The sequence below is a fragment of the Fusarium odoratissimum genome (assembly GCF_000260195.1).
Source record: "Fusarium odoratissimum NRRL 54006 unplaced genomic scaffold supercont1.32, whole genome shotgun sequence".
NCBI lineage: Eukaryota > Fungi > Ascomycota > Sordariomycetes > Hypocreales > Nectriaceae > Fusarium > Fusarium odoratissimum.
In genome coordinates, this window is record NW_022158716.1 from 110,811 (window position 1) to 132,074 (window position 21,264).

The 21,264-nt window shown below is 47.6% G+C and overlaps 10 protein-coding genes across 10 annotated transcripts; 6 read left to right on the plus strand and 4 right to left on the minus strand.

Annotated features, from left to right (window-relative positions):
* Positions 1–365: 365 nt before the first annotated feature.
* Positions 366–2,764, plus strand: FOIG_13283 (alpha-galactosidase 2; the record flags this gene model as incomplete). Its single annotated transcript, XM_031214433.1, has 3 exons — positions 366–450; positions 498–1,104; positions 1,156–2,764. 3 exons carry the CDS (start codon positions 366–368, stop codon positions 2,696–2,698), a joined length of 2,235 nt encoding a protein of 744 aa, XP_031055804.1. The 3' UTR covers positions 2,699–2,764.
* On the minus strand, positions 2,577–4,620 carry FOIG_13284 (Ca2+:H+ antiporter). Its single transcript, XM_031214434.1, has 3 exons — positions 3,434–4,620; positions 3,164–3,384; positions 2,577–3,116 (listed from the first exon to the last, which is right to left on the minus strand). The coding sequence occupies exons 1-3, from the start codon at positions 4,503–4,505 to the stop codon at positions 2,955–2,957; spliced, it is 1,455 nt and encodes a 484-aa protein (XP_031055805.1). The 5' UTR covers positions 4,506–4,620; the 3' UTR covers positions 2,577–2,954.
* Positions 4,621–5,460: 840 nt separating this feature from the next.
* FOIG_13285 (glutaminase) lies at positions 5,461–7,186 on the plus strand. The gene has a single exon (XM_031214435.1). It carries the CDS (start codon positions 5,639–5,641, stop codon positions 7,103–7,105), a length of 1,467 nt encoding a protein of 488 aa, XP_031055806.1. The 5' UTR covers positions 5,461–5,638; the 3' UTR covers positions 7,106–7,186.
* Positions 7,187–7,566: 380 nt separating this feature from the next.
* FOIG_13286 (uncharacterized protein) lies at positions 7,567–8,615 on the plus strand. The gene is made up of 3 exons (XM_031214436.1): positions 7,567–7,998; positions 8,060–8,219; positions 8,269–8,615. The coding sequence occupies exons 1-3, from the start codon at positions 7,630–7,632 to the stop codon at positions 8,463–8,465; spliced, it is 726 nt and encodes a 241-aa protein (XP_031055807.1). The 5' UTR covers positions 7,567–7,629; the 3' UTR covers positions 8,466–8,615.
* On the minus strand, positions 8,605–10,307 carry FOIG_13287 (carboxypeptidase D; the record flags this gene model as incomplete). The annotated part of the gene is made up of 6 exons (XM_031214437.1): positions 10,063–10,307; positions 9,806–10,005; positions 9,467–9,758; positions 9,034–9,414; positions 8,903–8,980; positions 8,605–8,849 (listed from the first exon to the last, which is right to left on the minus strand). Exons 1-6 carry the CDS (start codon positions 10,286–10,288, stop codon positions 8,605–8,607), a joined length of 1,422 nt encoding a protein of 473 aa, XP_031055808.1. The 5' UTR covers positions 10,289–10,307.
* Positions 10,308–11,821: 1,514 nt separating this feature from the next.
* FOIG_13288 (uncharacterized protein) lies at positions 11,822–14,611 on the plus strand. Its single transcript, XM_031214438.1, has 6 exons — positions 11,822–12,288; positions 12,336–13,173; positions 13,227–13,727; positions 13,781–14,020; positions 14,072–14,252; positions 14,300–14,611. The coding sequence occupies exons 1-6, from the start codon at positions 11,849–11,851 to the stop codon at positions 14,557–14,559; spliced, it is 2,460 nt and encodes an 819-aa protein (XP_031055809.1). The 5' UTR covers positions 11,822–11,848; the 3' UTR covers positions 14,560–14,611.
* FOIG_13289 (uncharacterized protein) lies at positions 14,603–15,529 on the minus strand (the record flags this gene model as incomplete). Its single annotated transcript, XM_031214439.1, has 1 exon — positions 14,603–15,529. The coding sequence occupies one exon, from the start codon at positions 15,527–15,529 to the stop codon at positions 14,603–14,605; it is 927 nt and encodes a 308-aa protein (XP_031055810.1).
* Positions 15,530–15,996: 467 nt separating this feature from the next.
* Positions 15,997–17,632, minus strand: FOIG_13290 (uncharacterized protein; the record flags this gene model as incomplete). The annotated part of the gene is made up of 4 exons (XM_031214440.1): positions 15,997–16,320; positions 16,377–16,673; positions 16,736–17,109; positions 17,167–17,632. 4 exons carry the CDS (start codon positions 17,630–17,632, stop codon positions 15,997–15,999), a joined length of 1,461 nt encoding a protein of 486 aa, XP_031055811.1.
* Positions 17,633–18,541: 909 nt separating this feature from the next.
* On the plus strand, positions 18,542–19,521 carry FOIG_13291 (uncharacterized protein; the record flags this gene model as incomplete). The annotated part of the gene is made up of 4 exons (XM_031214441.1): positions 18,542–18,700; positions 18,758–18,932; positions 18,989–19,210; positions 19,262–19,521. The coding sequence occupies 4 exons, from the start codon at positions 18,542–18,544 to the stop codon at positions 19,519–19,521; spliced, it is 816 nt and encodes a 271-aa protein (XP_031055812.1).
* A 677-nt stretch (positions 19,522–20,198) lies between these two features.
* On the plus strand, positions 20,199–20,840 carry FOIG_13292 (uncharacterized protein; the record flags this gene model as incomplete). The annotated part of the gene is made up of 1 exon (XM_031214442.1): positions 20,199–20,840. One exon carries the CDS (start codon positions 20,199–20,201, stop codon positions 20,838–20,840), a length of 642 nt encoding a protein of 213 aa, XP_031055813.1.
* Positions 20,841–21,264: the final 424 nt, after the last annotated feature.

The following is a 21,264-nucleotide window of genomic DNA, read 5'->3' on the forward strand; positions in this document are numbered from 1 at the left end:
AAGTCAGGTATATCATTTGCGCGGATAAACTCAACGTCATAAACAAGTTTATGCACCCAAACGATCTCCAATTCTGGGGAATCTGGGCTGATCCTCCACACAAACGATGACGATCTTGACTCAAAGGGGTATCTTTCGGTAGTCCACCATCATCAAGTTCAACTGCTCCTCCACAAATACTCCAATTCAAGATCGGCCCGAGTCGAGATCATCACGAGTTGCTACATATTGGGATTCTCGAATTTTCCGTGTGGCATTGAACTTTACACTGATGATCTTTTTCTGAGGGTTTATAAAGATGTCGGGCCCTTCGGATAACCCCCTCAGGTTTGACTTTCGTTTAAACAACTTTTGCCAGGGTCAAGATGGTGCTTGTTACATCGAAAGGCATTACGACGGCGGCAGTGCTGTTCTCTCAGGTCATTTCGGCTTTCGCGGAGACTTCAGATCGTAAGTCTACAATTCTTCACATTGAACAATGGTTAACATGTCTGCAGCAATCCGCGTCGATGGCACGTCTTTCGCGCTCAATGGCAATAACGTCTCATACCGCTTCCACGTCGACAACACCACCGGAGATCTCATCAACGATCACTACGGCGGCCCAGTCGCCGAAGATGGAATCACCACCGAAATCGGCCCCATCCAAGGCTGGGTCAATCTAATCGGTCGAGTCCGACGCGAATTCCCCGACCACGGCAGAGGAGACTTCCGCATCCCAGCATTTCAGCTCCAACAAGCAAGCGGCACCACCGTCACCGACTTTCGATACAAGTCTCATGAGGTTGTACAAGGAAAACCTGGGCTACCTGGTCTTCCGTCGACGTTTGGTGAGGCTGATGATGTGTCGACTTTGGTGGTGCACATGTACGACAACTACAGCTCTATTGCTGTTGACCTCTCGTATTCGATCTTTCCGGAATATGATGCTATTGTGCGGAGTGTGAACATCACGAATCAGGGCAATGCGACGATTAATCTGAGAAAGGTTTCGAGCTGGAGTGTTGATCTGCAGCAGGATAATCTGGATCTTATTGAGATCAAGGGTGATTGGGCGCGTGAGGGTATGCGCGTGCGTCGAAAGGTGGACTTTGGAACACAAGGGTAAGCATTATTTCTGTGAAACAATAACACAAAGTGCTAACGGCATTGCAGTTTCCAAAGCTCCACTGGTTATTCCTCTCATCTTCACAACCCGTTCCTCGCTCTCGTATCATCAACGACTACTGAAACTCAAGGAGAGGCTTGGGGCTTTTCTCTAGTTTATACTGGTTCATTCGCCGTTGACGTTGAGAAGAGCTCCCAGGGACTCACCCGCGCCATCCTTGGACTCAATCCTCTCGACTTCTCATGGCCACTGAAACCCGAACAAACCTTCACCACTCCCGAGGTCGTGTCAGTCTTCTCAAACAAGGGCGTCGGTGGCATGTCTCGGCAATTCCACCGCCTGTACAGAAAGCACTTGATGAAGAGTAAATACGCGGAAGAGACACGTCCTGTCCTTCTCAACAGTTGGGAGGGCTTGGCGTTCGATATCAACGAGACTGCCATTGAGAAGATCGCCAAACAATCTGCAGACCTCGGCATCAAATTGTTCGTCATGGATGATGGCTGGTTCGGTAACAAGTATCCACGTGTTAACGATACAGCTGGTCTTGGAGACTGGCAGCCTGATAAGTCACGCTTCCCTGACGGATTGACACCTCTGGTCGAAAATGTAACTGATCTGAAAGTCGCCAATTCTTCTGATGAGCTAAAGTTCGGTATCTGGTTCGAGCCCGAAATGGTGAACCCGGAGTCAGACTTGTACGACAAACACCCCGACTGGGCAATCCACGCAGGGTCTTATCCCCGAACCGAGACGCGTAACCAATTGGTTCTCAACCTAGCTTTGCCTGAGGTCCAAGAGTTCATCATCGACTTCGTTTCCAAGGTTCTCCGCGAATCACCAATCTCCTACGTCAAGTGGGATAACAACCGTGGAATTCACGAGACTCCTGATCCTACTCTCAACTACAAGTATATGCTGGGTCTCTATCATGTCTTTGAGACTTTGACGAGCCGTTTCCCTGATGTTCTTTGGGAAGGCTGTGCTTCGGGCGGTGGCCGATTTGACCCCGGTGTTCTTCAGTGGTTCCCTCAAATCTGGACATCGGATGATACAGATGCAGTTGAGCGTATCGCCATCCAATTCGGAACGTCACTTGCTTATCCTCCATCTGCCATGGGAGCTCACCTATCGCATGTCCCTAATGGAAACACCCAGAGAATAACGTCCGTCAAGTTCAGAGCCCATGTTGCCATGATGGGCGGCTCCTTTGGTGTTGAACTTGACCCTAGCGATCTTGAGCCTGAGGAGAGGGAACAAATTCCTGGTCTTATCGAGCTCTCTGAAAAGATCAACCCAATTGTCATCACTGGGGACTTTTACAGACTTGCCCTGCCTGAGGAAACCAACTACCCAGCTGGACAGTTCATTTCTGAGGATGGTAAGAAGGTCGTGTTATTTGCATTCCAGACGAGGGCGACTATCAACAACTCTTGGCCCTGGTTCCGACTTCAAGGTTTGGATGCTAGTGCCAAGTACAAGGTGGATAATAACCAGACGGTTTCTGGTTCGACGCTGATGAACCTGGGCATTCAATTGAGGTTTGAGGGAGATTATGACAGTCAGGTTTTGATGATTGAGAAACAATAGTTCAAAAGCCTAGGCCATGAATCGACATACTGTAAATAACGCTCCGAAAATAAAAGGCTTGATCAGTAATCTCAATATCTCCGTAACACATGATAACTCGAACTGTCCATCCAACGCGTAAAAACTCACAAGGGAGCCTTCGCCAAGACAATCCCCTGATTCGGCGACAACTTTCCATCTTCACCCTCACGTAAGTACCCTCACGTAAGTTCTCAAGCAGCCTGAAAATTGCATCACCATAAGCTTAGCAAACAGTTTAATTCTGTGGCAGCTGTGCATTAATGAGTTTCTGCAGTTGACGCAGAGTGTCAACACTCATGGTGACGTTGACCATTTCGGAACCTTCGAGGCCATTGGAAGTAGCCACGTCAGGGTTTGGATAGTACCAGCATGCGATAGCAATAATAGCATAGATGACCTATTAACGTCAGTCACTAGAATCCTTACAAGTTGACCTTGACTTACCACGAGAAGTGAGCCCTCAAGCCAGTTGGACTCGCCATCACGGAGGAAGTTTCCAACCACCAAGATAGACAGGACAAGTAGTGCGATCATGAAAATCTCAAAGTTCAAGTCCATAGGCTTTCCGATGGCCCAGCCTACGAGAACGACAAGGGGGCCGTTGAATAGGGCAGTCTGGATGGAAGGCCCAAGGCAGTGATACAAAGCAACGTTGATAACACCATCTAAGAAATTTGTTAGCTGACACTTTCATGAGTGAAGCACGGCACCAACCATATGCTTCGTCAATAGCTGTCAAATGTTCAGCAGCCTTCTCAACAAAAGGCAATAGAATGAGACCCAAGAACTGATCAGGCACTCCACTTTCAACAACATGCTCAATCTTCTCAACAAGGAAGATCAAAAGAGCAGTCACAAAAGCAAGGGCAATCAACAGAGCAACAATGGTCTCAGTCATGGTAAACTTGGGCTTCTCCATATCAGCCTCGCGATCAGCATCTCGGTGCTCATCCATCTCAATAACCTCATCGAAGATGCTATGCTGGCTGCTGGCTTGATACCAGATGTAGAAGAAGAAGGCAATAATCAGTGCAATAGATGTAGCCTGACTAATGCGAAGGACATCGTCTTGGAGTTTACCCTCTGTGAATTTCTCGTGCAGAACTCGGAAGCCTGGGAAGTCGGGTACAACCTCGGCTTTGAGGGCGGAGTAGAATGCACTGGGAATGAGAAGACCAAATGCTGCGACAAGAAGAAGTCCTGTGCCAACCTCTGAGACAATAGCGTGGAACTTTTGGCTGGCTTGCTTGAGGCCACCAACGAAGAAACAGAGGCCGAGACAGAGAAGAAGATTGGTCAGGATGCTACCAAGGATCGCGGCTTGGATGATTGGAATGAGGTTTCCTTCATCGCCGTTGTCTTCAGGAGCGTTAACTTGATGCTTCGAAAGCAAAACAAGGAAGAGAATAATCTCAATGATAGACCCAAACGTCGTCTCGATGAGAATACCAGCTACTTTTGGCAGCTTTCGCGCAAACTCCTGTCCAGCGAATCCAAGCAGATTGGCAGTTGGAATGACAGCGATATACGCAGTAGCAAACTTCCAGAGATGCAGGCCAGGGAAGAACTGAAGGATGATGGCGATGGGGACAAAGGGCCACAGGATGTTCACCCATTTCGACGCGGTGCAGGAGCTTCGCCAGAGAACAGCAAGGAAATGTCGTGGATGAAAACCGCTTCTTCCGCTTTCTCCCTCGTGAGCAATGTGACTTGAGATCTGCGGCAGAAGCGGGGTTGATTCATCTCTGTGACCAGAGCCATGGCCTGGGAGGATGTTGCTCGCCATTATCGCCAGTCAGAGTAACGAGCAAACAAATACTCAATACTGAATAAGCTTAAGTGGAATAAAAGTGTAAATAGGCCTCAGGAGGAGAAAGAGCCAAGAAATAAGAACAGAAAAGACGATCAAAGGGGCTGGGATCATAATAACGTGACGCTGGTGTTTGCGGTGGTGGCGTAGTGATACCCAATGAAGTTACAGTGATGAGACACATTGACAGGGGCTGAAGGCAGGGATCGAAAACTCTAAACAAAGCTTGTTTTGCTGACGTTTTTGCTCAGTAGGGTTCTAGACTCTTGCAGAAGCATTGGCCAGCTGCTTTACCCCGCAGAGTAAAATCTGATCTGACTTTTTCCTTAAGGGAGGGTACGATGAGATTAACGGCTTAGTGAGCCAGCTGTCGTGTACTCCGAAGACGCTATGCTCTCACTGTGAAAGTTTATCGAGCCAAGGTGACTCCAGACTTATCGATAATGAAATCATCTCTCCAAAGAGGTTTAGCGATGTCTTACAGCCCCAAGACGGAATGGCGCCCTCGATACTAGCGCGCGCGCACAGGATCACTCCAGACTAAAAAATACAAGCATACCCTCCCAAAAATACCCGTGATCCCGTCATCGGCAGTCATGTTTTTTTTGACACCGAAACCAACGAATGAGAAACGCGTCTCCCCGCACTCACCCTTTTTCCATGCAGGCGCTCACCGATTCTCACCGATGGAGAGTTTCATTCTCGCCTTACCGAGAATCACCTATTATGTAAAATGGTAATACACTTTAGTGCGTGTCGTGTTGGTCACGGCTACGACGGACCACATTGCGCGAGGGACTGGTATAGTTATCGTTATGTAAATTTTACATACAGTATACCTTTGTGGGTGAAAAGTCTGAACTCATGTGATGAAAATTTACCAATTGCCAATTTCTCTTCCTAGTCTATATAACTATTCTTCTTTTTCCTACAGATACAATATTTATAGTCATTCTTTCTTCGATCTTCTATCTACCCTACGATACATTCTCGATTTCGACTAGTCTCCCAAAAAGGTTTCACTACAGAAGCTCCATTGTGATTGGACAGACCGTTTTCGTCCAGCTTGATTCAAATAGCTTGGCTTACGACATCACCCGTGACGCATAATGCCTTCAGCGGTGAGAACTAATTTTTCTCCTCCTCCATCAAAGCAGCTCAAGCCCATACCGTTCCGTCCGATGAAGTCCCCCATTCCCGACTATCTCAACCGGGTGCTGGAGAATGCGCGGCCCATAGAAGATGGCAAGCCCGCCAGTTACATCGAGACGCTGGCAAAGGCCGACACGTCAAAGATAGCTGTGGCGCTGGCGATGGTGGATGGCCAGATTTACTCTGCTGGAGATGACGAGATTGAGTTTTCTATGCAATCTATCTCAAAGGCGTTTGTGTACGCGTTGGCGATTGAGGATGCGGGGTTGGATAAGGTGCTGGAGAAGATTGGCGTGGAACCCTCGGGAGACGCGTTCAACAGTTTGTCTTTGGAGCGAGGGAGCAACAGACCCATGAATCCCATGATCAACGCGGGAGCCATCACAGCACACTCTCTCATCGGGGGACCAGACTGGACAGCAGAGCAACGATCAGACCGTATCCTCAAAGCCATGTCGAAGCTGGCAGGTCGGCAATTGCGAGTCTGCGAAGAAGTTTACGAAGCTGAGCTGCGAGATGCGAACCGTAACATGGGAATTGGTTACATGCTCAAAGCAGCTGGTATCATCACCGGCGATGCACAACAGATCGTGCAAGGATATATCCGCCAATGCGCTATTAACGTCAATGTTCGAGACTTGGCGACTATGGCTGCTACTCTCTGCAACGCGGGCTGTCACCCTGCGACGGGAGAGAAGATCATTCCCCAAGACAGCGTGCGGCAGATCCTCTCTGTCATGACGACTTGTGGCATGTACGATGCTGCAGGCGACTGGGTATCGCGGATTGGCATACCCGCTAAGAGTGGAGTTGCTGGTGGTATCATCGGCGCCTTGCCTGGTCAGATGGGTATCGCTGTCTTTTCACCCAAGCTTGACTCACGGGGAAATAGTGTACGCGGTGTCGCCATATGCGAGCAGTTATCCAGCGACATGGGTCTTCACATGATGGACGTCAGTCAGATCGCCCAAGCGACCGTCCGCGTATCCGTGGCGACTATCCTCCCAGGCGACAACGAGCCACACCACACAAACTGCAACAAAGAAGTCATCATCTTCAGTCTACGCGGTGTCGTGCGCTTCGGAGGTTCAGAGCGATTGACCCGTGCCATCACACGAGAACTCGGTGATCCAAACCCCAAGGATCCTGGGGCTGGCAGAAGCCGCTTCGTGTGCGCTGTGGTGTTCTCATTCCGCGATGTGTTCTCGTTCAATGCAGTGGCGCAAAAGATTATTCAGGCGGACATTACTCGATTGCTGCTTGATGGGAGGACTGTTGTCGTTATAGACCCGGTGGGTGTTTTGGAAATGAAGACTGCTGAGCGTGCGGGTAGCAACCTCAAGATTGTGGATAATGAGACTGCTGCGAGGGATTTTATCGGAGGAATTGGTTGCCATACTGTTTCAAAGAATGATGAATGGTGATTTGGCGTTTTTAAAAATAAGATAGAAAATAATACTTATGAAACCAGCTGTGCTGACATGTACTTGCATGGACTAAAATAACATTCATTTCTATACATATTATCATAATGATTGAATATCTGACTGGGAAGTGACGCATGCCATTGGCTTTAAGATGCAGTCTGTTCAATTGGTTGGTAGAGTTTGCCTATGGCCAGCAGGTACTTCTCAACCGCCCTCATATTGCCAGTAGGGCCGCAGCAATGACGTATCCGGGGAATTAACAAGCCCCAGAATAAAAATAGAGAACGCGCAATGAAGGAATCCCTTGCGAGGCTGGATCCGAGTCCGAGGCAGGGTTCGATGGCTAGTCTGTACGGACGGAGCCCGCGGACGCTGTTGGTCAATGCCAACGACACAGTCCCCCACTTCTAAAGCTTATCGAGTTGCCTTGTATAAATAGACCAGTGCACTGAAGATGAAGCTCAAACAGCATTCAAATCCCAGTTACAACCATTTCATTAGCTTGAGAAGGACAATACAACATGCCGCAGACTATTCATCTCGTGCGTCACGGCCAAGCCGTTCACAACCTAGGCGAAGCAAACTTAGTTCTGCCCGACACCGATCTGACACCTCTGGGAGAAGAGCAAGCAAGAGGCCTGCTATCCAAGTTCCCTGGGCTTGCCAATGTTGACCTGATCGTGTCATCGCCACTGCGACGCACGCTCCAAACGACCCTGCTAGCGTTTCCCACTCAACTCGAGCGCGGGTTACAGATTGTGGCCTTACCAGAAGTACAAGAAGTCAGCGATTTGAACTGTGACACCGGCAGTGATCTCTCTGCGATAAAGGCAGAGTTCGAACATCAACCGGTTGACTTCGGTCTGGTCGAGCCAGGTTGGCAAATCAAGGTGTGTAATTACGTTTTCTGTGCGTAATATGGTCAAAGATGTTGACGAAGCATATGTGCAGGAAGGAAAATGGGCACCCGCCATAGGGAGTCTCATAAAAAGGGCCGAGGTAGCACGGCAATGGCTGAGCGAAAGGCCTGAGAGAGAAATCGTGGTCGTTTCCCATGGAGGCTTTCTACATTTCCTCACGGACGACTGGGTGAACGTTATTAATCCAGATGGTATGTTTTTGCCATTGTTATTTAGCTGTCTGGGTGCTAACTTCAATAGGCACGGATTGGGCCAATGCAGAGGTTCGCTCTTATACGATTTCGCATGACGAGGATGAAGGACCAATTTTATATGAGACCAGGGAGTCTAGAGAGAAGCGTGGAGTAGAGCCAGTTCCTCCGACCAGAGAAGAACAACTGGAGATGCGACAGGCTGCTTTGAAGGCAGGGCTTGAATGCGGTCTCATACGGCCCTGACAGATTTCTTGTTCCTAGCATAGGTTCTGTAGCAAGAAGAAAGCAGTTCTCAAACATGGGCCACCATTTTCTTTGAGCCCAGCTATAGTGAAATATTCAATTCATGATATCCGAGATAAAATGCTACCAGCATAATCCATTATGTGGATGAGATAGGCTTCTTGGACATGGTCGCAATGAACGCCGCCAACGCAGCCTCGGGCTGGTAGGCTGGAACTTCATGACCAGCGCCATAAACTCGCAGCCAGCTCAGGTTTCCAGAGGTTTTGAATTCTCCGTATTTCTTTCCACCGACAGTGAATGACTTGAGAGGAGCTGAGACGAATGATTGAGGGGCGATTGAGTTGAGGGCCCTGTAGTTACCCATCCAGTTGCAAATCCAGTCTAGATATTGTTAGATCGACAGGGTATAGATCACGGGAGTCAGGTCAACTTACCAGCATCGCCAGCCCAGATGAGAACTGTAATCTTTGAATCAATGACTTGCGAAAGTGTCGGTAAGAACGATCGTCCCCCTGTAAAGGACTCGTTAGTCACAATGGCGTATACAGCTAAAATGGAAACATACTATCACCGCTCGCGATAAACTTGTTATAAGAATCATCACCACATTCCTGGTAGTCAGACTGCGCACCAATGGCATTCATCACAGACGCAGATGTAAGATAGGTGGAGTAAGTCGCCGGGGGGAAAGGGTCATTGCTCGAAGCCCGGATGTCGTAGACATCAAAGTCTGCAAGCCTCTCCAAGGGGCTCTCGATAGCCGAGCTGCAGACGTCGTCTGCGTTACCACAAGCGGCATCGTTGCCTGTGAGACCTGGACACTTGGCAAACGCAGGGACACACTTTTGGTTGTATGTGTTGAGGTACTTGCTGTACTGAGTTGGTGTGATGAGCTTTCGGTAGGTGTTGTTGGCGGCGTAGTCGATGTAATCTCTATACTGGTTACCTTTGTTACGTGTCAGCATTGGAACCGGGTCTAAAGGCGCAAGAGGCCTTACCAGGATCGATCCAGCCGTTGTTGATGCCAAGGGCTACGAGGTTGATCTTCTCGCCCTTGATCTTTCCAGCATCAATAGCAGCGTTCTGCTGCTCAAAGTAAAACGCAAACTCAGGACCGTAGTGACCGCCATAAGATTCGGTAAAAAGACCAAAGTCGCGGTTCTCATACTCGGGAAACTGGGCGTAGAAGGCCTGGAGGAGATTCCAGACTCGAGGAGCAGCAGCGAGAGTCGATACAGCGTCGTCGGTGCCGTAGCTGAAACCAGTGCCGATGGGTTGATCGACATATAGCTTGAACGGTCAGTGCATTGTACTTCTGGAGAGGGGGTTGGATTTACCATGTTGGCAAAGGTGTTCCATGAGTTGGGGTTCAGAGTAGGCTTGGACCCTCCGTTGTTGAAGGTACAGGGTCCATTTTCCTGAAACAAGCCGATCATGGAACTGCAGCCGGGTCCACCATTGAGCCAGAGGGCTAGTGGAGCTGTTTTGGCATCCTTGCGTGACTCGAAGAACCAGAAGAACATGTTCATATTGTCCCCTGAAGAAATCACCAGTCAGGAACTGCCAAGGGGATTGATGAGAATAAGGTACTTACCAACGGAGAAATAGCCAGAGTGCTGGTTAACACCAGGTGTGGTCTCGCAAATTCCAGAGTTCGAAACAATCTTGGTCTTGGAGCCAGTAGCAGCGTGCTCGAAGACCTTGTACTTGATACCGCCGTCTTCTTGCAAGTACCTCTTATCGAGGCTGGCTGCAGGTGTGCAGCTGCCTTGGCCGACAAGGGCAAGCGCCGTGAGGACACTCAACAAAGCTGTCTTCATGATGATTGAGGATATCGAACTTGAATGGAAGAACCGTGGTTGTACAAGAGAAATACTGCCAAGACGGGAGGATGTAACTACATATATATAGATCTAGGCGGTCTCGATCGGGCGCTACCATATCCCCGGATAGCCCGCATTCCATACCTTCTCCTATAGCCGTATACTATACCAGTAAAGTTAACAAATTGTCTTATCGCTGTGAAAGATTAATGCCACCTTCCTGATTAAAGGGGGAGATCTTTTGTAATGCCAAAGGTTCCTGATGATCCGGAGGTAGGATTAGCCAATACAGCGCGGGAGTCAGGCGACAGTGGGCAGTGGGTACTGTCGATCTCTAGGTCATCCCGGGCTTGTGAAACAAGACAGTGTCTTGCTTACATTGGCCAGACGGAATCACAAGGCAGACAAACATACTTCTCTTTAAGCCAAAGCTTCAACCGTCTCGTCAAGATTTAAATTTACACTCTCCCGTATTATTCATTTCGGTACATGCTGTATCACACAGATTAAGCTGCAGAAGCCCATCTTATCAAGCCTAATCTCGACCTTCCAGAACAAGCGATCTCCCGAGCCACGAGATCTAGGTTTCGGCACTGTTTAGCCGTTAATCTGGTGACGGCGCATGCATGCTACTGCCGCTCACTTGCCGAATATCCGAGCCAGGGTGCTCTGATTGGCGCACGAGCTTATCGAGAATTCATGCTTAGAATTAATTTTCTCACTAATTAAACCCAATATCGCAATGGTATGCAAAGATGCCGTATTTAATAGCCAATTGCTGACATTGAACTTATGTAAATTTCCGCCTATAGATCGTTCTGAAAATGTCCCTTGTTGTTATACAGTACTACCTATAGAAGTTATATTATGTACGTGACAGCAAGACTCTCCCTATTTGCAAAAGACAGAGATTGAATACATAGGGTAATGATAAATCTATTATTTGTACTTGATATCATGGGAAGCGATACTACTGTTTCTTACATGGCACTGCTACGATAACTGACGTGTAAGGCGAATACTTGCAATGTACATCCTAGAGGTCAAGCCCACGCGCATGCCAGGTTTATCTTGTGTCTTTGCCGAAAAGGCTACGCGACTGCTTATATTAACAAGAATATGTCAATTCCATACATATGCTAGCCCCATTAAGTGTTTGTTGGCACAAGATCAGCCTGACAATGCTTGGGAGAGGGCCACTGGATAAGTACCTATTACAGGGTATAATCCCTGCAGATCCTCGTTTTATCTCGAGCCAAGCCCCAGGCTGCGTCAAGTATGGTAACAGAGACAGCCAATGATCATGTTCAAGGTCAACTTACAAATAAAACTTCTATACATTCATTGAGATGTTTCCCAAGGCGAGTTTCCAAATACTGAAGGCACCACTGATGTCTGTTTTCTTTCAACTAATGACTTCATCGAAATCTCGATCTTGATTACATAACCCCGCAGGGCTGAACTGGGCTTGGCATTTTCGACACAGCCTCAATAATCAATAATGGTGTTTCAGGCTTCCTCTCGCGACTCTCCAACCTCAACCATCTCATCACCACGATGTCCGATCCGTTGAGTGTCGCCGCTTCCATCGCAGGACTCATCTCAATCACAGTAGAGGCTGTCAAGTTCCTCAGCCCTTATGTCTCGGCAGCGAAAGAGACCCCGCAGGTCGCGGCTCATGTCTACTCTGAAGTCCAGAGCACCCAGGTCATACTGATGGGGCTTCAGAGCCTGACCAAGAACCTTGGGTCAGTTAGGGTTCAGCATGCCGCGCTCATTGGGGTGAATCAGGTCGTGGCGGTCCTCACAGATGGGGTGCTTCTTTACTCGGAGTTGCATAAGGAACTTCAGTCATTGCGGGCGAAAGATGGCGCGGAAAAGGTGCCGCTTAGAGGTCGTTTGCAGTGGGTATGGAAGGAGAGTACGTTTGTTACTCTTCTCAATAGGCTGCAAAGTTTCAAAAGCTCAATGACACTTGTCTTGATGATTCTGCAAAGGTGCGTTTATCGTGCAATTACTGGGACAATATCTGACTCATTCTCAGTGACTCTGGTGAAACCGCAAAAGAACATCAGGAGCAGCTCTCCAATAATGTCAAAGTTCTTCTAGATAGCAACGACGCCCTGTCACGTCGGCTGATGAATATTGAGGACGCTTTGGATGCTCAGACAATTATTTCAAGGCGCATGAGCATTCTCTCACTGAGTGCATCTCCATCTCAAAACACAAGTCAGCAATCAACTGCGGCATCACCAGCTACATCAATCAGCACCGATACCAGCCTTGCTATATCCAAGTTTGACTTCGAGGATGACCTTGAGTCATCACGTGTATATCGCCGCGCAGTGAGAGAAACCATGGACTTTTCATTCCGAAGCTCGATTGCAAGATCTCACAACTGGTCTGTCTTCTCAGGCCTGAGTTTAGGAGACATCTCCATCATGTCTGTCATCGCATTGCCTGTGTATCAGGATGATATCACTAATGCTGAGCACTATGACTTCGGAGAAGAAGCTGCTCTCAATGGTCGAACACCTGGGCCAGTTATGGACCAGCCTTTACTGATAGAATGCCTCGAGATCAAGCTTAAGCTCCTCACGATACCGGGGATGCAAAGGTACTTTGACGAAATCCCTCACCCCCTTGACGACTTCTTTCACCTCTGGTCAGTTCTTCAGGAGGTTATGCCACTCGTGATCCTTGCTCAGGCTTTGGACCCAACTCTCCTGGATGTCGGTCTACCAGAGGACCTGACCGACAATGTCAGGAAAGAGCTAGTCTTATGGTTTGCTCAGTTCTGTCACGACAGATTGGATATAGAAACAAGCAACTTGATCACAGTCCAGGACCTGATGTGGGGTAACGAGTATGGCATTTTCAGGGTAAAGCCATGTGGTGACGTTGAAGCATGACGTAATTACTGACCGTGATATAGGTAATCTCACTCATTTCGAGTATCACCAAGAACCTCGTAATCACTGGTCTTCCTATGAACGATTTGTCTTCAGCTAAAGCACAAGTCGACGTCCAGCCCCCAGAGATTCGAAAGCTGGTCAACGAGCAGCGTCAGTTCGTCCGGGATGTCATTGAACTCCTTGAGATCAAGGACCAACTGGAGATGTATATGAACCCAATATTTCAAGGCTTAAGAGTACTCGCAGATGTACAGATCGCATTGCTTCTCATTATGGAAGGGAACCTGTTACGTCCATCGGCCGATCAGGAATGGGCTTCAGCATTTGGTTATCTTTTTAGATATATCGAGGTTGAAGCTGCGTCATATGCCAACGATAAACTTAACAGAACCAGCATACAACTTTGGCTGAAAGAAGGGCATTTCAGAGATAAGGATAAGACAAGAAGCCTACTGGGAAGATGCTTCGATATCCTGCCCATGAGAGCCAAACGAATCTCTGCACTCTTTGAATTCTTGGAGGTATGATCTAATTTTACCACGACTCCCGATACTTACTTACCAACACCATTAAGTACTTGAAAGCCCAGCCGATCGTCACAGAAGAGCAGAAGAATGATGGCAGCATGGCTCGATCTTCTGTTTCGAGGCTGGTTGTTCGGCTGCAGGACAACGCCATATCTGAGGATACACAGGCAGCTGTTCAAAAGCTTCAACAAAAGATAGAGGACTGGAAGGGCATTGATCCAGATGCTCTTGGTGAGTTGATTCTCTCTAAGACACTCTATGTGACGAAGAGTTCCAAGACCAATCTGGTAGGCTGTCCGACGAATAGTCCGCTTTTACTTCTAACATCGTTAAAATAGTACCATGCATATCTTTTCCAGAACATGCTTCTCCTGTGCAAAGAGACCCGTGGTGAACCTACAGGAGAGCGGTCATTTTACAGGTCGAAATCTCTATCTGAGCAGAAACAGACAAAGTTTCTACTAAAGGGACGATTCTACCTGAGACACATTCTCTCAGTCACCCCGACTTCCCAACACGGTATGTCCCCATCCTTTCCCCCTCATTTCAGTCGCTAATGCAAGCAGATACACATGTATGCGAGGTCCAATGGGGTGCTGACAATAGCGACAAATCAAAATTCTCACTCGTGTTTGCAGTCGAGTCTGAAATGCGAATATGGGCATCAAAGATTGATGAGTATCGAATGATGGCAATACTCATGGTGAAGCCAAAGCGTGGTCCAGAAGAAATGGACTTATCAATAGAAAGGAACACAGATGAACCTGAACCTGAAGGGTTGACAGAGCGTATGGAACCATGGAAGCGCTACGGAGTAATAAAATAGTCAATTTGGTGTATGATACGCATTACAAATTGATTAGTAAACACTAAACAACTTCCTCGAATGTCACCGCATCGACGTTGGCCTCAGCGTTGGCGCAGCTAAATCCAATCGCAACACTAACATACCCATACTGAGACAGCTTATCCTCCGTAAGTGAACAAGTAGTATCCAGAGGGCTCCATTGACCAGCAGCATCATCTGCGGCGACTGTTACCGTGGATCCCTGGACACGAACCAAGTTATTAGGGTCCCCATAGGAACAGCCTATGCTCATTGCGTTGCACCCGTCGCCAAACTGGGTATTAGTCGCAAAATCAACGCGGACCTGAGCAGAGAAGTGATAGACGCCTGTTTTGAGAAGAGACTTGTCGATCTTTTGATATACGTAGTTGTTGTAAGATGCACCATCAGATATTCCGAACTGGAGGAGTGCGTAAACTGGTCCTTGGTAGGGCGAGGAGGAGCCAAGTTGAATGGCATCGTTGCTCGATAGCCAGGGGTCTACTGTTCCGAGGTCGAAGTTGCCGTTGATGAGAAGTTCTGTTGGCTCTGCTTCGGCGGTTGTAGTGGTTGTAGCGCTCTCGGCCACGGTCGTTGTGCCTTCGGTGGTGGTGGGTAATGTAGTAGCCTCACTGCTGGTGACTAGTGTAGTGTCGCTGCTACTGACGACTGTAGTACTCTCGCTGATGACGATGGTCGTTGACGCCTCGCTCACGGACGCGCTCGTAGTTGTTCCAGCCTCAGTCAACGTGGTAGTTGTCTCTGTCTCGGTTGCCGTCTCGGTCTCACTGATCGCAGTACTGGTCTCGATGGCAGTGGAAAGGGCAGTGGTAGTATCGGACACAAGAATTGTAGAGCCAATGTCAGTGGCAGAGGTCGCGATGCTCTGGGGCTTACATGGGCCTGCATTCACAGAAGCTAACAAGGCCAGGTTTGCAAACGCAGCCGCAATTAGCTTATTGGAAACCATTTTGGCAGGCTTCCAAAAACGAAAGCAAAAACAAGGGAAACGACGGTGGAGGCTTTGTAAAACCGGATGAACCAAGGGGGAATCAACAACATGAGGAAAAACAGGACATTCACCAGTTTTATTTCAGCAGACGACTGGAAAGTGGCTCAGGGGCATACAGATAACTATTGGCGACTTAGCGCGATCAATGGTCGTGGCATCCAATAGCGCCCCAATAGCGTTGAGATTTCCCCTTAGGTGGACCAATAAGGTTCCCAGCTTCATCGCTCGCTCAATATTTAAAATAAGAAATTAATTCAAAAAGTAAGCTTGTATTAGGTAGTGCCTTTATCTTTGTTCGTATTTTTCCTGACTTTGTAATCTTGCCACAGGGCGGAAGCTAATTGTACCCAAGACCTGCACATTCTCATATGATTCAGCGAGATCTTGTTCTCTTGTCTGGTAGCGACACATTGAAGATACCACTTTTAGTCCTTCAATGTGTCACCAAAAGAACCCTTGTATCCATTCTGCTCCAAGTACAGCCGGAATTGCGCGTCTTCGCTCTCGAGCTCCTTGTCCTTATCTGGGATCAGAAACCAGGCAACAAGTCCACCGACAGCAGCAAAGGCAGCTCCGATGAGAAACACCGCTTGAATACCTCGCTGCTTATCGGAAAAAGAGTCTTGGATAGGTGTAAAGGCCTGTGTTCCAATCGCCGCTCCCGCCTTGCCCATTGCTGCCGCAAAGCCTAAGAAGTGTCCTCGAAGAGGTGTTGGGAAAGATTCTGCAGCACAGAGAAACGTGGCGACCTTTTTTATAGTTAGCATGTCTCCAGGTAGCTGTACTGTCAATGGTTAGGACTTACACCAGGGCCCATCTCTCCGAGTGCGTTGAAGATGCCATACAGCACGATGAACAAAGGGAACACGGACTGGATCGGGGAAAGCGCACCACCGATGATGAAGCCTAGGATTGTCCAGCCGAGAAAGCCCAGAGTCATCGTTTGTCTGCGACCAATGCGGTCCATGAGTAGTCCTCCAACAACGCAGCCAGGGAGGTAAAAGCAGTTAACAACTGTACCAAATCCAATATTCTGTTGAAGGGTGTCATCGGGATTCAGCGTAGCAATGATTGTCGAACTAAAGATTCCGAATGGATATGTCTGTGGCATACATCAGTATAAAGGCCGAGGCTCAGCTTGTGTATTTGTAGCACTGTGCTTACCACAAAGTCGTAAAAGAACCAGGCTAGTGATGTTCCAAGCATTGGCTTCCAATATCTCTTGATTACGAGCAGATATGGTATGTCATGCTTGATCGCATGTTTCTTATATTGCGTTGAGTCAAACTGAAGAAGTCGAAGAAACAGAAGAGCTACTGGCAGGACAAATCCGATGCCAAAGTTTATTCGCCAGACACCGTCACCGACATGTTGATGATACGCTGCGAGGACGATCAATGCTACGACACCTGCCATAACAAATCCGAGATCGATGGAAAAGTCTGTTGCAGCAGCGACTAAGAGTCCGCGTCGGCGTCTAACAAAGGAAGTTTCGTCAGAGGCTTCGGTACTGCCTGTACCGCAAGTCGGGTATTCTCCTATCGAGGCCATCAGTTAAATCTTTTTCTCAAATCAAGTCCCTTTTCGGTTCTTACCACCAGCACCAAATCCTGCAACACCTCGGCCAACAATCATCATCCAGAACATGCCCAACTCAGTCTTGCCATGTGCCGCAGTCGCGATTATGATACCCAGCACCAAGAATACGGTCGCAAACACAATTCCAGTCCGTCTGCCAAGTCTGTCAATGGCGTAGCCAAAGAAGAGCATACCGAGGACCTCGCCGATGAGGAATGCATTGGAGAGTCGAGTCTTGATCGAGCTGGAAAAGCTGTCAGGGTATAACTTGGCAAAGACAGGATTCATGTATCCGATGATCTGCGCGTTATATCCATCGGAGAACAGAGCCAGTCCGCTTGTCAGTACTGTTGTGATGGTTGACATGCGAGACTTGGTTGTGATTTCAACGTCTGTGGAATTGACAACAGTGTCATTTTTGAAGGATTCATCGTCTTGATTGCTCTTTGGAGCAGGCGTATCTTGAGGAGCTTTCTTATCCATGGTCCTAATCTTGTAGTTGATAGTATGAAAAGGATCTTATTTAGAAGCATCTATCTTGGAACATGTCCAAGAGGTCTTTAACTTTTATACATGCAAAGACAGCACCTCCAAGCTTGGGGACCAAGGATGTTCTTGGTTTGCAACACCCTTCTGCAACCAATTCCAGCATAGTTGGAAATAGAACAAAGATAAAAGACAGGCTTCAGCGTGCCCTGATAATGGAACATTATTGGATGCTGTGATAAGATTCTTTGTCTTCTTCAGGAACCGATAGCTCATTATGTGCACGTGGGCAATGTCCTTGTGTTTGGTTGGGCTTGACAGTCTTGATATCTTGGAACGGTTGCCGATACCCCGAGGAAGATCTAACGTCTACCCTCGTATGGGTCTCCATGTTTTCTTACCGCAAAACCTTCCTAATTCCCGTCTAATAGCACTTAGCTCTAGCTTGGGTCCTGGGGGTCTGATCTGAAGTGGGCCATGCTACTGTATTTGGTCGAATGCAGTCATGAAAAAGCATTAGTCTCGGTTACTCGGCATGCTACAGTTGCATTTTTGCCATTTTATCTGGGTACATGCTGTAATTGTCCTGTCTCATTGCTCAAAGCAAAAGTGTCCGTAGCGGGAGACTAATGCAGCTAGTGAGCGATAGCCGACAGAACTAGATATCTTATCTCGAGCCGAGTAGCGAGCAACCCATGGCTGATGTCAAATGAGAATGCGCATGGAGCTCACGAGACACATATTTCAAGGCGAGTTGGGGATCAAAAGCATAACGATAAATATAAATATGGATGTTACTTGATCAAACCAATTATTCCGCTAAATACAACTGGAAAATCAAGACCTTCTTATTACTTGTCAACATCCAGACTTTTTGCTTATACTCATTACACTCAACCTTTTAACATGGTAGTCACCGATGATCAGATTTCTTTCTTCAAGAAGAATGGCTACTTAATTGTCCGTGACCTACTGCAGCCTGGCCAAGTCAAAGACCTTCAATCATGGGCGGAAGAAGTTCGAAACTGGAAACCGACTGAAGATTCAGAATTCATGCCCTACGAGGTTGGAGATCCACTGAAACACTGATGACTTGGCAAGAAGAAATTAATTGTGAATTAGGAGGTCAATGACAAAGGCCACACTGTTCTCTGCCGAACTGAGAACTTTGCCGATTGTCACAAAGGTTTCAGCAATCTCCTACGAAGCACGAAGCTGCTTGGTCTTCTGAATGATCTCGCAGAAGAGCCTATGCTTTTGTTTAAGGAGAAGATTAATTATAAACTTGCCGGTAGCGGTATGACTGACTATTGTCACATACACTATCCTTGTCCGAAACTGACAACTTGACAGGCGGATTCGCACCTCACATTGATGCTGTTGCTTACACGCACATCAAGGATGTCAAGCACTTGACGATTCTACTGAGTGTGGATCCTTCCAATATTCGCAATGGAGGGCTTGAGGTTGTTGATGGAAGCCATGAGATGGATGTTCCTATCAACAAGGCTACCAACTGCATTGAGTCGACTTGGGTTGACTCTCACACTTGGACGTCTGTTGAACTAGAAGCTGGTTAGTGACCCATGTTTCACATCTAAATTACAATCACTGACCTCTAACAAGGCGAGCTACTAATCTTCACTTCTTACCTGGCGCATCGCAGCGGTGCCAACAAGAGTAGCTCAGACCGCAAAGCGATCTATGCAACTTACAATCGAGCTTGCGAGGGGGGTCTGCGCCAGGGTTACTACGAGCATAGAAAGCAGGAATGGCCGGCAACACATATGCGAAAGGCTGGGAAGTCTTATAAAGCGGGAGCGTTGACCTATGGTTTTGGATCTCCTATGCTCAGCGTGGACGCTGGAAAGCAGGTTACATTTTAAGTGGCAGTATCTTGTAAGAACGACAGCCTGTTATTCTTTACTATAAATCACCTGGGTTTCATGAAGTCTTTTTCCTGATGCTTAATTGAACTGTAACAAAACTCACTGTTCAATGTATCCGAAGGCGAACTAGACGTGATCCGCAAGGCTCAAGCCTGATGTCTCAACGTGATATCTATATGACGTTCGTCTGTAGGTCTGTAATATCCTGAGCAACAGATGCATCTCGTGGCATACATCATCCACCAAATTAACCATGTCAATGAACTAACTCCACATAAGCATTTCCGCAGGCTGCACTAGAGAGTTCAACGCATTACAGCCTACAGAGTACATAGAGGGACCTTTCACCACTAGAGTGTACTAAGAGGTAAATGGCTAGCCTGGATGCAGGGCCTATGTGACCCACTGTAAACGACAGGCGAGAACCGAGAGCCGAAAATCTTAGGAATTTCGTGGATATGCAACGCAGAGGCAATCATTGGCTCTGAATCTATTGGTTGGGCATGGTCAATGTATAGGCCAGGAATGGCCAGTCGCCTTGACTAGTAATACTCGTGAAGGCGTCAAAGTTTCAAGGGTTAGTTTATAACTTGCACTTGTTTTCCCATCATACAACCCTTCATTTCAACCTGTGGCTGCTCCTCCCTCAAAGTTCTACGATAGTCAACGCAGTCATGGAACTTCCAACAATCCCAACGCCATCTTCCGTAGCCGAGTACGTTATATCAGTTCTCCAAGCCTCTGAAAACACACCCTACATTGGAGAACCTATCTCTCAACTCCAGCATTCTCTCCAATGCGCTGCCCAAGCAGCATCTGCTTCACCACCAGTGGACGAAGCCACACAAATTGCCGCGTTGCTCCACGACATTGGTCAATATGCACCCGCCAAAGACCTCCGCAAGCTCACTGGAGGGGAAGCTAGAAACCTCGGCGGACAAGCAACAGGGACCAGTGTTGGTAGAGTCGGGCACGAGACGCTAGGTGCGCAATTCGTTCTTGCGCTGGGTTTTTCTCCGAAGGTTGCGCGTCTGGTGGAATCACATGTTGCTGCTAAGCGGTATCTGTGTGCAGTGGATAAAGGGTACTTGGAAAAGCTTTCCGATGCAAGCAAGAAGAGTCTTGCATATCAAGGCGGACCAATGAGTGATGATGAGAGGGATGAGTTTGGTTCTGATAAGTGGTGTAAGGAAATGTGCCAATTGAGGGTATGGGATGACGAAGCGAAGATCGAGGGACTTGAGGTCAGGGACCTTGAGAGCTGGAGACTAGCATTGGAAAGGCAACTAGAAGGAAACCAGGGCAATATGATATAAGGACATAACCTCTGCATACTATTCATAACATGCATATTATATGTCTATATTTGTTTACAGTAATAAAATTAAGTAAGGTGAAATTACAATTCTGCCTTGTATTGAAGTATGCTAGATCAACTTTTAATGATACTAAAAATAGGTTATACCACTTTTCAACAAGTCAACATAATACAACTTGTAACAATATATAATAATATGAGTTTCAATTGATATTAACCCCACATATGTATTTTTTCTTCTCTAGTCTTAATATGCTCTTGAAATATCTTGCTCTTTATTTGTCTTCAGGGTAGTTTCACATCCTTGGAATTATCCTAGTATAAAGTGGGGAAGAAGAGTACATAAGAAATTGGAGCAGATAAGATGAATTTTAGCTAACGTCCGTCACCCAAAGACTGGCCACCCCCACAGACCGGCCACC